The 15,481-nt window shown below is 43.8% G+C and overlaps 4 protein-coding genes across 4 annotated transcripts; all 4 read left to right on the forward strand.

The window, feature by feature from the left end:
* The first annotated feature begins 791 nt into the window (after positions 1 to 791).
* Osi17 (DUF1676 domain-containing protein Osi17) lies at positions 792 to 4,616 on the forward strand. The gene is made up of 4 exons (XM_018036022.2): positions 792 to 1,768; positions 1,838 to 2,070; positions 2,134 to 2,861; positions 3,430 to 4,616. Exons 1-4 carry the CDS (start codon positions 1,123 to 1,125, stop codon positions 3,566 to 3,568), a joined length of 1,746 nt encoding a protein of 581 aa, XP_017891511.1. The 5' UTR covers positions 792 to 1,122; the 3' UTR covers positions 3,569 to 4,616.
* A 779-nt stretch (positions 4,617 to 5,395) lies between these two features.
* Osi18 (DUF1676 domain-containing protein Osi18) lies at positions 5,396 to 6,340 on the forward strand. The gene is made up of 3 exons (XM_018036025.1): positions 5,396 to 5,499; positions 5,594 to 5,955; positions 6,060 to 6,340. Exons 1-3 carry the CDS (start codon positions 5,396 to 5,398, stop codon positions 6,338 to 6,340), a joined length of 747 nt encoding a protein of 248 aa, XP_017891514.1.
* A 1,960-nt stretch (positions 6,341 to 8,300) lies between these two features.
* On the forward strand, positions 8,301 to 9,251 carry Osi19 (DUF1676 domain-containing protein Osi19). Its single transcript, XM_018036016.2, has 2 exons — positions 8,301 to 8,528; positions 8,694 to 9,251. The coding sequence occupies exons 1-2, from the start codon at positions 8,328 to 8,330 to the stop codon at positions 9,243 to 9,245; spliced, it is 753 nt and encodes a 250-aa protein (XP_017891505.1). The 5' UTR covers positions 8,301 to 8,327; the 3' UTR covers positions 9,246 to 9,251.
* A 2,190-nt stretch (positions 9,252 to 11,441) lies between these two features.
* Osi20 (DUF1676 domain-containing protein Osi20) lies at positions 11,442 to 13,008 on the forward strand. The gene is made up of 2 exons (XM_018036018.2): positions 11,442 to 11,997; positions 12,239 to 13,008. The coding sequence occupies exons 1-2, from the start codon at positions 11,442 to 11,444 to the stop codon at positions 12,499 to 12,501; spliced, it is 819 nt and encodes a 272-aa protein (XP_017891507.1). The 3' UTR covers positions 12,502 to 13,008.
* Positions 13,009 to 15,481: the final 2,473 nt, after the last annotated feature.

Below are 15,481 nucleotides of genomic sequence, written 5' to 3' on the forward strand. Positions count from 1 at the left end.
TTTTTCGCTAGCATTAATATTTAACGAGTTATTGACGAAAAACGAAAAAACAGTTTTTTGCAAATTACTCGTTAACTACCGACGCTAGCGAAAAAATTTTACATGGAAATTGTAGATCTCGTCGTCCTCTACAAGAAAGGTTGTATACAATTTTCCCGTAGATGCAACGGTTTAGGAGTAATTAAGGAAAAATGAAATTTTTTGCGAAAAGTTCGCCGTTTCGACGGTGGGATGGTCGGATTTTGTCAACATCAATAAAATGCCAAATAATTATACGTAACTCGTTAAATATCGAAGTTAGAAGGAAAACAACTTTTATTTGAAGCATTTTTCGCAATTTTAGACTTACAAACTCTCTATTGGATCTAATTAAGACTGTATTCGGATTTTATCTATTATCTGTCGTCCGTAAAATGGGTTGTTAAATAGAGACGTTTGAACAAGCAGAGCACGATTTGTGTGATTCGAAACGGTTCAAAATACGAAGCGGAGAGGTTTTTCAGCCGCTTTCACCGCGAGCGGAGCCGAGGGAGCCGAACGCGTTCGATGCATACGAAATCTGAAATCCTTTCGGCAGCGCCTTCTGGCAAGACTTGCGCGTGTAGCTCGACGGCCGGCCGGCCGGTTGCAGCCGGAAAGGAGACGATAATGACCTTCCACGGCTCCGGCCGGCCCGCGAGACCGGAGTAGGAGGGCCTTTGACACACTTGACGGCTCCGGTGAATTGTAACCGGGAACCGAGAAGCTCGTGGTTAGTTTTGAGCGGAAGATCGAACGGAGCGCGTCTCGCGTAGGAGAGCAGACGAAACGACATGACGCGACCGATACGTCGGGAGGATCGATGATAACGAGGCTGCGATGCGACGTGCGTATCGATCTCTGTACGATCGGTGATCATATAGAACGAGAGGTAAAACGGTGCGATCAATCGAGGCTGCCGATCGAGGTCGCGAGGGAGGGGGTAGCGGAAGTGATTAAAGGTGCACGTGGACGGGCTCGCGCGGGATTGACGAAATCAAAAGTGCTGATAACCTGTTGAGTCTGGTCTACATATTTGCTGAAACTGCTTAACGTGTTCTCGATCTCCTCGAGCTGGACTGAATAATTAGAATCTAGTCGAGGATGCATTTCAAGTACGTGATCGTTGTCCTGTGTTTCTGTGCGGCGTACGCGAACTGTCAGTTCTTCACCTTCGAGAACTTGAGGACCTACGCGAAGATCTTCCAGTTCAACGGTCTCTCGCCGAACGAAACTGGAAATGAATTATGGGGCGGTTTGTTCAGGGACTGCGACAAGTCCGTCACGTTCTCCTGTATACAGAAAAACGCGTACACATATTTGGACAGCGTTTTCGTGGAACAGGGTAACGTCACAGTTCTCGACGGCGTGACGATGACGAAGAACGATTTGGACTACGGGACGTGTCGGAAAAAGGTGGACCCAGTAGACGAGAATCTAGTCGAAGGATCCAGCAAGGAAGATTGCGATCAGGATGAGATCGACGAGGAAGAGGTAGGGAAGGAAGGAGGTCGCGAGTTTCAAGAGGAGGAGGAGTCACCTTTGGAGGAAGTGACTAACGCATTCCGGAAGAGGGCGGTGAAATTCCTCGCGACTAGGGACTACGAGATTCAATTGCCCGATTTCTACTTCGAAGGTGCCACGATCAAAATAAGTCCTCGCGAGGTGGACGAGAATGGCGCTCTGGTTAGGCTCGATTTCGGTGAACGAGCCGTGCAGAGCGAAGGAAGAATTTTCTTCAAGAAAATTAGTAAGACGATTTACAATCCTGACATTTGAAACATATTCACGAATATTTAATCAATATTTTCTCTTTTAGGAAAATTCATTCAGAATAAATTATTGACGAGCCTGCTGGCGTTGTTGCTTATAATCAAGCTGATCAAGATCAAGTTCATGTTCATTATACCATTCCTCTTCGGTGTGGGCACTGCGAAGAAGCTGTTCCTCAAACTCCTGCTCTTCTTCATCCCAGCGTTCGCGCACATTTTCAAACTCTGCTCCAGCTACTACTCCTCGCATAGTACAAAGCACCACCACCACCATCACCAGGTAATAAAATAATTAACATTAAGGCCTAAGAATTTGCAGACATTGAAAACATTGATCTTCCAGATTGCGCACCACCATCACCACGTGCCCGTTCCAGTACCAGTACCAACGTATTACAATCATCATCATCACCCACACCACCACGACGAAGAGTTCGACGGATACGATTATGCTCATCCTCACATTCAATACCGAAAGGACATTGAAGAACTGAAAGAATGGGGTATAGAACCGTACGAGGAGCCGTACGACGAGCAGCCGGAACCTGCGGTACCGGGACGAGTTCCGGGTGTGCTTCCAGCGTCTTACCAAGCTCCCACGTACGCAGCAGCTTACGACATTCCACAGTACGCGGCGAACGCTCAATCGATAGCCACTCCATATGCGGATAAACGTCCAGTGTCCGCTCACAACTTGGCCTACTCGGCGTACGTCGATAATAACCGCCGAACGAGTTCACAGCCCATTGTCAATGTCCCTCCGAGTCCTGCGAATCTTCCGTCAACGGTGTTACCGGCGAACGTGAAGAATTCGTATCCCGTGTTCGGCCAACAGAACATCAGACAGGCTTCGGCGAAAAGTAGTCAAGTAGAGACGAAAGGAATTGTGACAATACAGAGACAAGGATACGACGACGAATTCTATGGACCGATAATTAATAGATTGGAGGAAATATTTAGGCAGCTGAGATTCGTGGATGAACCCTGCAGGGAAAGGCTAGTGTGCAGCATGTACAAGAATCCTACGGTCTACTCGCCGCACAGTAACCTCGTCTCGAACGAGCTATCCAGGTAGGAAGAAAACGCGGAACTTCCAGTTCATCGTTCCTCTTACGAATGTAGGAGAGCGTGAAAACGGGAACGTATCTTTCCTGGAACAGGTTCCGTACGTCGCGAATTCCTACTGGTTTCTTTCCGAAAATAAGCTCTTCCACCCGTCGCGTTGATTACGTAAAGGCTCGATATTAATTACTCGTTTGACTGTACGACGCGTTCGGATTCGATTACCGTCGCGTGGATCGTAAAGAGAAAGGTGGCCAAGGCGCTCCGAATCAGAACGTTGCCGCGTTCGTCGTTTTTCTTTTGCGTTCCTTCCCTCGCAACAATAAACGTAACTCGCGAGAGCATAAATCAATTAGTTCAAGCAGGATTCTCGCTAAACTCCCTTCCACTCGTAATTATGAAGATCATCTAGTTAATACTCGCTCGACAAATGGCGAAAGTATCACATTTACGCGAATCAAGGTCAGGATTTATGTCCGAACACGATCGTCTGCGAGTATCGATACCGAAAACTATGTCGCAGATCGTGAATGACCGAGCATGTACACTGACAAGCTCGTTTTCCTGTTATTTTCAGAGATCCGCAAGAGTTGAAGCGAACCGGGATCGAAACCTCGTCTAGCCAGAAGTTCCACAGATACCTGAACGCGGCGAGATTGGGTCAAGATGGAGGAGACTGTCTGAGAACGTATCCGTGCCATATAAACACGGAATAACGCTGAGCGATCATTTTCCAGCCAGTTTAACGAAACGACGTGAGAACCACGTGTCGAAGTCTCCGTCTACGCTTCACCGCGCGCTGTCGACGTCTCTACGAACGTCTCGTCCCGCGTTGATGTCTCCGTGCGCGCTTTAAGGCGCGTTGAAGTCTCCGTTATAAATTCGTCTGCTTCGTTCCGCTACGAGCGACCCAGACGGCTCACGAGTGTAGAATTTTTTTGCCCAGTACAGTGTCTACGCTATTAATTGAAGTATGTCAAATGCTGTTATTGTACAATCACTTCGCCTGGGTTCGTGAGAAATCTATATAAGTGTATTTGTACCATAAATATACATATAAGAATAAACCGCGCTAGTCCGAAGATAGTAGAAAAACAGAGAAATACAGTTAGACAAGGACACAGAGGGGGTCTGTATGATTCTCTTTCTCTACTTTACTTCTATCGCTTCCACTTACAGACCACCACTAGCGCGGTCTATTTTTATATGTCTGTGATTTGTACTTGTCTTTTTAAATGAAGTCTCCTACGAATTGAATCGAATGAATCCTCAATTTAATTATATTTATTTATTTATGTATGTATTCGAATGACTTTTTCTGGGTCGCTATTACGAAGGCTTTCGGATAGTTTTCGAGAGATGCGTACGAATTCTCTGATGAATTGTCAAATTCGATACTTTTGACAATTTGTCAGAAATTCGAAAGAAATGTAATTCAATTAAATGATCCTTGGTGTATTTAAAGTTTTGCATTTCTTCAACTACGTCCTCAACTACGTGTGTATCGTAAAAGATAAAAGATTATACATAATTCGCAAGTTATTTACGAAGTGTAATTGTACACGCCTAAGTTGTTAAATATATTGAAGTGCATCATGGAAGCGAGGAGTGTTTCAAGACATGCGTATTTTATTTTTTATGCGATTATTTATTATTATGCTCCCGGGTGCCATACCCAGTTTTATTTATTAAATGTGATTAAAAATAAGTTATGTATAAATACTGTACAAAATGAAATGCTTCGATCACACTACCTCGAAGTTTCACTGTATATCATTGTTCTGTTCATAATAAACGATGTAAAAAGAGCATATTGATATCTCTATCCAATCCACGTCCACTTAAATATCAATTATTATTCTGATATGATAGCAGAAGTATTTATTATAAGAAGTGTCCAGCAATTTTAATAATCGGAACAATGTCGTCTACATTCAGACTGTTTAAAATAATGATGTCATGAACAATATAGGTAAGTATCAATAGGAGATTGACCTAGCTTCTTGATTCTTATGGTAATCGACGTAACAAATAGCACAGCTTAATTCACTCTATTCTTACGCAAACACGATCGATGTTACACTATAAAATCACTTTCTACCTAGTTTCCATCGATCTCTCATTATTCTGTCTTCATAAGCTGTTCTTACTTTCATCTATTCTCTTCTCACGGACGATTTGTCTGAGCAATTTCACTTTGCCATCGTTAGTTTTCCACCGTTCGAGCATTTACCTGTTCTCTTCGAGCGTCATCGTTGGGTTTAAATCACCTAAATGATTCGCGTTAATGAAGAATCTCTCTCGACACGGTGATCACCGGAAGCGGTGTATGTCGCAACCAAAATCGTTCCGAGGACGAAACACGGAGTCGTGAAAACATCGGCACCCTAGATAATGAGGCTTTCTTCTTTCCTTTCAGCCGGGCACACGTTCTCTGATCAAAATTCATCGTCCGTACGTGGCTTCCATCGGCTATAAAACCGCGTTGTCTTCGTTCGCACTGGCATTCGGTGGTTAGCCTCGCAAATCGGTGGGTATTCGTCATGAAGTTCACTATCATCGTGTCCGTGGCCCTTCTGGGCGCTCTCGCAGTCGCGGAAAGGCCGACGGAGACCACGGCCGAGGCACTGCGAAACATTTACCACAAGTAAGCATCGAATTTTTCTTTAAACTCTTTTTAAAAACGAACTAATTACTATGATAAGGAAATCAGAATTAAATATCGCTTCTAATTTTTACAGGTGCATAAACAACGAGTCGATGTTGTCGTGCGTAAAGCCCAAAGTTCTCGCATACCTCAGCCAAGCCGTGAAGCAAGACAGGCTGGCGATCACGGAAGACCTGGCAATAGTCAAGTCCAGAAACTTCCCTGAGGAAAATACCGAAGAATACTACCCATCGCAATACGATTCCGTGGACCCCGCCCGGAAGGAGCTTCTGAGGTCCCTGATGCTTGAAAAACTGGACGCGTATCTCTCCAGCCATCAGATAGAGGCTAAGTTACCTGAAGCCATCGTCGGTTCCAACATCGTTCCACGATCGTTGGTGGACAGCATGCCTAGAAGTTTGACTGTCCCTCTTTCCGACTCCTCGAACGGTCAAGGTAACAAAATCTCATCCGCGATAGGAAAATAATAAAACGTATTTGTTCATTTATTTATTTATTTATTTACGATTTACTTATAATTGTTTTATTTTTATTCACAGGCCGTGGATTCGTGAAGAAGGTGATGATACCCTTCTTGTTGGGTCTCAAGTTCAAGGCTACCGCCCTTGTACCCCTTGCCCTTGCCCTGATCGCTCTGAAGACGTGGAAGGCTCTCACCCTGGGTCTCCTCTCGATGGTGCTCAGCGGCGCGATGATGATTTTCAAGCTGACGAAGCCTAAAGTCGCGTACGAAGTCGTCCACTACGGACACCCCCCCGTGGAGCACCCGCCTCATTGGGACACGGCAGCTCATGGTCCCTACAGGGCGTACAGGAAATAGGCTGACCTACGCGCGTTCGACTTTCCTATCCTAGATCGTTTTTATTTAATATTTATTTACACGCGACTCTGATTTATTTATAAATAAAGTTTCTTACAAATGGTCTCATCGAACTTCTGTCTACGATCCGTCACTTTCACCCTAACCACTACGATACAAACGATTTCAGCACTTTCCTTTTTTTGTTTATTCATCTATGCGCGGAGAATCGACCGGAGATTTAAAGAAAATGGAAAGGGTTACTTGGGAATTCAACGATCGTCTCTGGTACATTGACAACGTCGTGAACATAAATGGCCCAGATTTGAGCATGCGTCTTTGAAAATTATTTCTGAAATGATAAAATTGGAGGTACATTCATAAATCAATGATTTGACTATTTTTAGAAAAATCTTCTTTATAAAAATTACGAACATATTGTATTATAATTTGAGATTCATCTGTGAGTGATATGAAATCCTCCGGTTACGAAAGTCCAGCGAATATAGGACGTTGATGAACAGACACGTAAACAGAGTGGGAAAAATTCATCGAGTGCGCGTGGAAACTCTCGAAGGGAAAATCAGTTTGTTCGAACGGAGTCGAAAAGGTGACATCGATCTACGCCTGGGTCGCCCTGAATGTTTATGCAAACTCGACCCGAAATTCCAATTACCGTTTCATTGTTACGGACAGGAGGAAGTCGGGCGGTACGGACAGAAGTGTCTCTTCGCAACCCCACGCGCGCATTCTCGCACGAGAAACTCGCACGCAACGTGCATTCCTGATACACTTCGAGGAATCTTCGCGTCTAGTTTTCAATAATGCCTTCAGAGTAAAATTTGTCTTTAAAGCTTGCATAGAAATCTTTACTTAAAAGTTAATCATAATTATTTAGTGTTAATTCCTGTTTAATGTGCATCAGTATAGAATAATATTGAAATTCACTTAGTCATAATCTTTTTGAAGTTGTGTTAAAGCATGAATTTATATAAAGAGATTTAATGATACATAGAATAGAAAGTTACGTGTGGAAGAAGAATTCGGAGGGTGAATATCTTCTCGTCGGCGGAGAGTTGGTAGGGGAAGCGTTAACGGAGCAGACGTGTGGAAAGTGTCGTGTTCGTGGCGTGAATGAACGATGGATTCAATGCCAATGTTACGGTGGCATTGGTGCCAAGGATGAAGGGTCTTCCATTACTTTTACCGCGCACGCGACTTCCGCTTTTCTACCCGAAACTATCCTACACGATATCATGTCAAATATTCGAAAGTCTAGGCTGGTATATTGCGTGAGCTGATTGTGTTATCGACGCATGAACTGGGTTAATGAAGCGATAGAAATTTTTGATCGTGTGAATATTGTTGATGCTGAATCCTAATTTTTAGTATGGAATGCCAACAGGTATTTAATACATATTTGACCTTAATGATACAGAATTATATGACATTGTGTTGTGTACAGAATCTGCAGCCTCTGGAAATGAAACAGTAATCATTTTTATCTTTTGTCATCTTAAGCAAAGCAAAAGACAAAATGTGCATGTAAGAACTTCCCTGTGAACTATGTATCTTTCCTGATCTTCCTCAATCAGTTGATAGTCGAATTAGCTGCGAATTGTAGAAGGAGATAAACGAAAGCTTATCGCTGCAGAAATGCGACCAGACTCATGGGTGTTTTACAAAGCAGAGGAGCTTTCTTTCGACTTTGCTGATTCCGGGCGATCGCGTATTCCCATCACGAATCGCGCCGAGGCCTCGATAATCGAACACCATACTGAACGAAAAGAAAATTCGTGGTTGAAGCCAGGTGGGGGCGTTCTGTGGCGCACCGCTATGGGACGACTCGTCGCGTCCGACGACTCGACGATAACGGGGGCTCCGTATAAATAGCCTCGTGCCCAACCCATTGGCATCAGTCTTCGTGCATTCGTTTTAAAGCGAGTCTTCCGAGACCTTCCTCAGGGTAAAACGAGTCCCCGTTTCCACTTTCGAAAAAGAAACCACCATGAAGCTGTTCGCGTTTTGCGTAATTTTGACTCTGGCGGCTGCCCAGCCTGCGAAGAACGACCTCTGGAAGGGTAGCAGCATGGACCAGATGGTCGACCAGACGAAGATCGAGTGCTCGCAGAAGAACGACGAGGTTTCCTGCATGAAGTTCAAGGTTCTGAATCTCCTCGACCAGATCTTCCGCAAAGACAGCTTCAAGGCAAGTGCCGTTCCGCTTACGCAATTTGTCCCGAAACCGTTTTATTAGTAATCCGGTTACATTTAACGTTGGAAAGTTTTCGAGAGCGAAACGCAGTTACGTTTCTGAACCTCCTTCCACGGTCTGCAAGGCGAAAAGTAAATTTGCTCCACGATTCACTTTCAGGTGTCCGAAACCGTGGAGGTGACTCGCAACTCGTACCCCGTCGAAGAAGTCTCCGGCCGCGGCGAGGCCTCATTCTTGGACAACTTGCAGACCTATCTGACCTCTCACGATGTGACCTTCAAGCTGCCGATGGAATCCTCGGTGAAGGTGAGCGCCAGGAACATCGACGACGATCAGCTCACCTTCGACGTCAAGTTCGGCCAGGGTCGCGCCGTCGAGGAGGCTCGTAAATCCAAGCTGAAGAAGGTCGTCATTCCCATCCTTGTGTTCGTCCTCCTGAAGGCGATGACTCTGATCCCTCTCGCGATCGGTGTCCTCGGTCTCAAGGCCTGGAACGCTCTTCAGCTCTCGTTCTTCAGTTTCATCGTCTCCGTGGGAATGGCGATCTTCCAATTGTGCAAGAAAATAGCTGCCGACAGTCACAGCGCACCATTGGCCGCTCACGGTCCATGGGAGTACCAAGCTCAGTACAGATCCCTTCAAGACGACCTGCAGCAGCCATCGGCGATGTTCGCTCAGGATCTCGCATACGCCGCGCATGCACAATCCTAAACTGATTGCTAGACCGTTCACTAGTCCGCGACTTTTGTAAAATACCTGTCTTCCTGCTCTTCTCTGTGCTCTCTATTTAATAAATTATTCTATTGCAACTTATATGCTTGTGCCGATTACCCTACCATAGACAACGACGTTAGTTATAGTATTTCTTTTATTAATAATAGGATAAGGGGACAAACAATGTTCTATGATTAAAAACTGCCAGTCCATTCAAAAATATATTTATTAATAAAATATAATATACCTGATATAAAAAAAATGCTAAAATTCAAATACCTTTTAGACAATTCTAGTTCATGCTTACGTATATTAAAACGAGAAATTAAAATAATAAAGTATTTCTCCAAATTCTATAATATTTATTCATATAGAACACCTATAGCATACTATATTCCAAATAATCTACGTCTGTAGACAGGTTATTAATGAAATGTCCGTATTATCAATACATGATAACAATTTTAAAATTCAAATATCGTTTAAACAATTCTATGCTTATGTATATTAAAATAAGAAAATAAAATAATGAAGAATTTTTCCAAATTTTATAATAGATATTCATATATAGAACACCCATCCCTCCGTTATAAAATTATAAAAACGCCGCACGATATATCGTTTTGGAAAGGGATCTGGCTTTACGCTACCACAGTCCGGTTCTGCAAGTAGATTATGCCCGATAATGATCAGACGCTGCTGACGACGGCTACGGCTCTACGGCCTGGAAGCTCACGGACGCCACTTCGTTTGATGTTCATTCTTTTAAATGGAAATCCAGTCTCGTCCTCGCCGTGACTTTACTACTGGCGACGCTTTCCCTTTTCCTCATTCCGTACTCTTTACGCGCCATAAGCGCCGTTTAGCAGCCCCGATTCTTACATTTTCAATTTGAAATCTGTATAAGTAGACACTCGTTCGTACATAAAGATGCAAGCAGTTGTTTTGTAATCTATAACGTAGAGTACATCGTAATTCATTGTTTTGATGTTGGTTAAGCTTCTTACAACTTTTACCCTCGTAAAGCGCCTTGCTTTAATATAATTAATCGTACACAATCTGTAAGAAAGTGAATTTAGATTTCTATCTTAAATCCATCAAATGTAGAAGGAATAAGATTTCTTTCAAGGAACCTCATAAATTCGGAGTTTAAACACGGTTTGAAAATTAGGCAATTCACTTAATGTTTTGTTGCTTTAAACGTTTTCAAGTGCAAACTTCAAAATTAGAGAAATTCCACTACAATACGAGATACATGGCGCTTTGTTTTTATTGAATGAAGTAAGCAAAGTTATATCAGATCGAATGCATTTATTCTCACATATTTACGTACATGGAAAGTGCACTATTATAGTAGCAATATTTTTATAATATTTCATAAACCGTGATTTACCGGCAATTAGGAGAGGTACAATTGTAATCCCTCAGAAAAAAGATTTAACGTATCGCACATCCATCAACACGTTGTCCCAAATACTAAAACGGAGCCATGGTTTCAATCCCTATTTGTCGAAGCGGCCAAAAATCATTGCCAGCGTTCCCGTTGATCGTCCATCGACGTACAACGAGAACGGTTAGCTCAGCCGAACGCGGACGGTTTGCCGAAAGCGTTCGCCTCAAGATATCGTAGATGGATCGTGAAGAATCGCGTGCGGGCGTTAGAAAAGAAAGGACGGCCAAGTATGAGAGCCCGAGTTGAACGACGAGGGGCAAGTTCCGTTTCCCGTCCGACGACGCATGCCATCGTGTACGCGGTACGCGACGCTACATACGTACATATGTAAGCGTTTACACGCTCGCGAACGCGCCGGTACGCGTGCACGCACGTACTCGCTCACTTGCCACACGAGGCGAGTAGCCGGGAGGCGGGCGGGGCGGGTGGACAGGGTGGCGCGCGGAGAGAAGCGCTTCGGTCTATGTGCCAGTGAAATTTGAATAATTTTCCGTCGATCGTCGATTCCCAGCATGCGCGACCGAATAACATAGATTCGCGGGGGGCAAATTAAATAAAAGGGGCGGGCCACTCCTCCGTCAGTCGCAGTTCGATCGGCGATCGCTCGCTCGTACGGGTGGACGAACGATCGTTTCGTGTTTTGTTGTTTTTTTTTCCACGAACGAGAAAAGAGTGCGTGTTACGTCTCGATTGAGAGACAGCTGTTGGGATAAATCGAAACCGAGGATAATTAAAGGATCATGCGGGTGTTCATCGCGACAGCTGCCGTCGTACTGATGGCGGGGAGCTGCCTGGCAAGCCAGGACTTCCTCTCCAAGTCCCTGAACGAGTGCATCGCTGCGGAGTCCTGGACGTCCTGCTTGAAACACGAGGTGCTGGGATACTTGGACGAGAAGCTGGGAACCAACACGGAAGCCAGGTCCTTGGACACCGTCGACGAGGCGATCGTCGCGAGGACGTTCAAGTACCTGAAGAGCTTCGACTACGGAATCGATCTGCCATTTGTGGACGCCAGTCTTAAATACAGACCCAGCAGAAGTTTGGCTGATTTGGACGTCGAGTTCAAAGGAAACGAAGTCGCCACGAGCCAAGCTAGAGGACTATTGAAGAAGAAATTGTTGCTGCCCTTCCTGTTGTTGTTGAAACTGAAGCTGAAGGCTCTGATGCCCATACTTGTGGCTATCGTCGGTTTGAAGGCACTGAAGGCTTTGGTGCTCTCGAAACTCGCGATCCTCCTCGTTGTTGGATTCATCGCCGTGCAGTTCTTTAAGAAGGGTGGAATGATGATGCCGATGGGTACGTATTGCAAATATCACTATGTATATAAAAAATTTGCAAAATAGTTCAAATCAGTTATGAGCAACTTTAATAAATATTTGAATAAGATTACGTGCACCTTTCGTGCGTTTCGGAATAATAAATATAGTTTTATATGGGGACCGAGTTGCTCATCGTTGGTTTAAGCTAAAACCTGACGGCTCACAAAAATAAAACGTCTGAAATAAAAGAAAAGTTGAAAAAGAGCGAAACTTCGTAGGAATGTCAATGGAACCGGCTGCTCAGCCATACGGAGCTGCACCTTTGCCCTCGAGTACGTCGGGCTACGAGCCGGTGAACACGTGGGACGGAAACGGACCGTACTCCCGCGTATGGACGCCGACCAACGGTGTGGAAGCCCAAAATCTCGCTTACTCTTATTACTCGCCCGGAAGCTCTTCCAGCTCGTACAATCCCTCCTCCTCCTCTTCCTCTTCGTCGTCTTCGTCGGGAATCAATTCCGGCAGCTCGTCAAACTACTAGATTAACGGAAAGACACGCAGCAGTCGTCGCGATTCATCCCCCAGGTCGAGATCGAGACAATTTTCTGTCACCGTTCGCCGCATCGCCCCGATGCGTCTGACTCTGATCAGAAAATTCTACTTTAACTCACGCTCACAACCGACGGATCGATCGTAACGATCGAGAGACCAAAGAGACGCACGCCAAATAACTTTGACAATGAATTCACGTCGGATGATCGACTGTGGATCAAACTCACTATTGATCGTATGTCATAAATGGCCATTGCATTCGGTGGACGGAAGTTTCGTTGTCTCGTCGTGCGAATTCAAGTTGCATCGTGAACTCGGCGAGGGAACGAAACTGAACTCTCGTTCAACGACACGTGTGCGCGTTAATATGAATATGGCTTAAAACTGAAGAGGAGAAGAAGAGTGATGAATAGGAGAGATTGGATATCGAGATATTTCTCAACGAAGGGCTTCATTTGTTTCTTATTTATTGACCGCGTGACACGATTATTTATTGTCATCCTGACATTTGTTAATAAAAGCATATGAATAACAGATCTTTTTATTCTTTCACCTTCTTAGCAATTGTCTAAATCATAGGTGTCCATTTAGGTTCCCTGGGCTGCACTGGAAGGACGAGTTGTTTTACCACATATGAAATACATTAATATTAAGGGATCTTATGACGACTTCTTTGGTTAAATTCCCGGCTGCCTTGCATCAAAATGTTTTTTCCACGCATTACCATAGCCCAACCAGAAAGTGAAATAAAATAAATATAATGTATATACTTTTATACTATATGAAACAATATTTGTCGAGTGGCCGAAACCCGCCGCGCCGCGCTGCGCCGGCTAAAGGGAAAGCACAACAAAAGCGCTTAACGTGTTAAGCAAATCCTGTTTCGTGCTGAATCGATAATATTGAACGCGTAGTGCAACTTTTCGTTAAATTTCTATATCATACATTGTGCGCCCGAGTCTCGAAGTGATCGTTCAGTCCAGTAGCTGATAACTGCCTGGGACTCACTTGGAGTAACCTTGTCGAGCTTCGGGACACTTGCTGACGATGGCGCTCGATTTGCCTCTGAGGAACCCAATGAAGAAGTTTTCAAAATTGAATGAGATCAGATTATAAAAGCAGAATTCAATCCTGCAAATTATATAATAACTACGTTCACTTGTAAAAAATAATATATAATTGTCACTGAATAATATAAGGAAAATTGTATCCTATGAACAAAAAGCTTCCAAAGATTAAATAATAAAAGAAAGATTTACAGGTATTTCATTCAGAATTATGCTACATTTGCATAATTCTGAGTGAAATATCTGTAACTGAAATTGTTCTTTTATTACTTAATCTCCGGGATCTTTTCATAATATATATTCAGTCGTCCCTTTCATTATGCGAATATTGAAATAATCCTAAGAACCATGAAAAATAAGTCAATTAATTTTACTGCCTAATAAAGCAATTCGAGAATATAAGATAATGAAGTAACATAATCCTGTACCCTTCGCAGCTTGAAATGAATATTTAGGTTTAGGGTACCTCCGTGACAGTGGCCGTAAAAGGCCCGAGTTACGGTGATTATAGAGGTAGCACGTAATCCGGTATTTGCCTACTGGCTGTACAACTTCGCCCCTTCTCGCACCTTGCCACACCCTTTCATCGAGTGTCTTTGACTATTCACGGCAGGAACATCTCTTTCAACCCCGTGTAACAACAAACCCTTTACCTTCTACTATCTGCTCGTTGAACGGATTGAAAAAAACCACACTAATCAGGAAACGTAGTAAAGGTTTACGACTAAAGAAGGTGGGTAGGTAACCCCAGGTAACTACATCATTTGGAATTTGTCGAAAATGAACACGGAAAGGGTTTTGCGAGTTAGCGGAGAAAGCCTCTCTACGTTGCATGCTGACCGAGGAGAATCGACATAATCCTCTTTCAGCCTTTTTGTCCACTTGACCGCAGGATTCCCTCCTGTCCGTTGCCTTAAACTCCGAAAAAGCAGAAAAGGGTTGTTTAACATGGGATTGTATTAATAAATGGTCGAGAAGGTTTGTCACTTAAGAACTCTCGCCATGAAATTAGTTTTTGTTTTAATACGATTGTAAATTAGAAAGAACTTCACTTCTCATCTCATTTGTTATTCATTTCAAAATAGAATTAAAGTTTTTATTATCGGTACGTTTCGTCATAAAAAATGGAAGTGGGAGATTTCAATGCAAGGATGAACGCGATTGCAACAAATTCTATTAATAAATCCATCAAGGTCTACTAGGCTGCGCACGTAATTTTCTCAACGAAATTGCAGCTTGTTCTCGTCTCTATTTCATTTATACGGCTTCTATTATCTGCGTTCTACCATCTTTTAATGAATTCAGAGAGGAAGACCGGTTCGAAACGGAAGAGATCTTCGAATCTTGTTCCAGAATTCGCCTCTCGTTTCACTAAAACTGCCAAAATCGTACATTTCGTAGTATATTTTCTTTCGAAGCTGTTTTATAACAGTTTGAAAATTTATTATATCTACAGAATGACAAAAATTGATGATTTAGATAATGAAATTAATTGCGTGGAATCGTTTTTTGGGTACAAAACTGATCGCAAGTAGGCCGAGATATTTCGAATTATCGTCGATAAGGATCGTTCCGGAGGAGTGATCCATCAGCTTTTCGAGGGTATCGAAATACAGCCTGACCGAGCTGTCCAGGAGCGATCCTTGCGAGCAGCGTGCGTAGATCGATCGCACAGGATGCGTAACTTCCTGCATTTGTATTCCCTCCCAGCTCGTGCATGGACACACCGGAGGAACCGAAAAACCGTCGACAGCCGTGGCCGCTGCACCGTACGGTCCTCTCCCTTTCTCCCCTGGCTCGATCCGAGGCTGTTAAAAAACGTTCGGCGGAAAACTACGGATCCTTTTGTCGTCGGCCGGGTAAAAAGCCACGCGAGGGCGGCTGGTAAGGGTAAGAAGGGGG

This window comes from Ceratina calcarata, unplaced genomic scaffold (genome assembly GCF_001652005.2).
Source record: "Ceratina calcarata isolate Rehan_Ccalc_2016 unplaced genomic scaffold, ASM165200v1 scaffold97.2, whole genome shotgun sequence".
Classification (NCBI taxonomy): domain Eukaryota; kingdom Metazoa; phylum Arthropoda; class Insecta; order Hymenoptera; family Apidae; genus Ceratina; species Ceratina calcarata.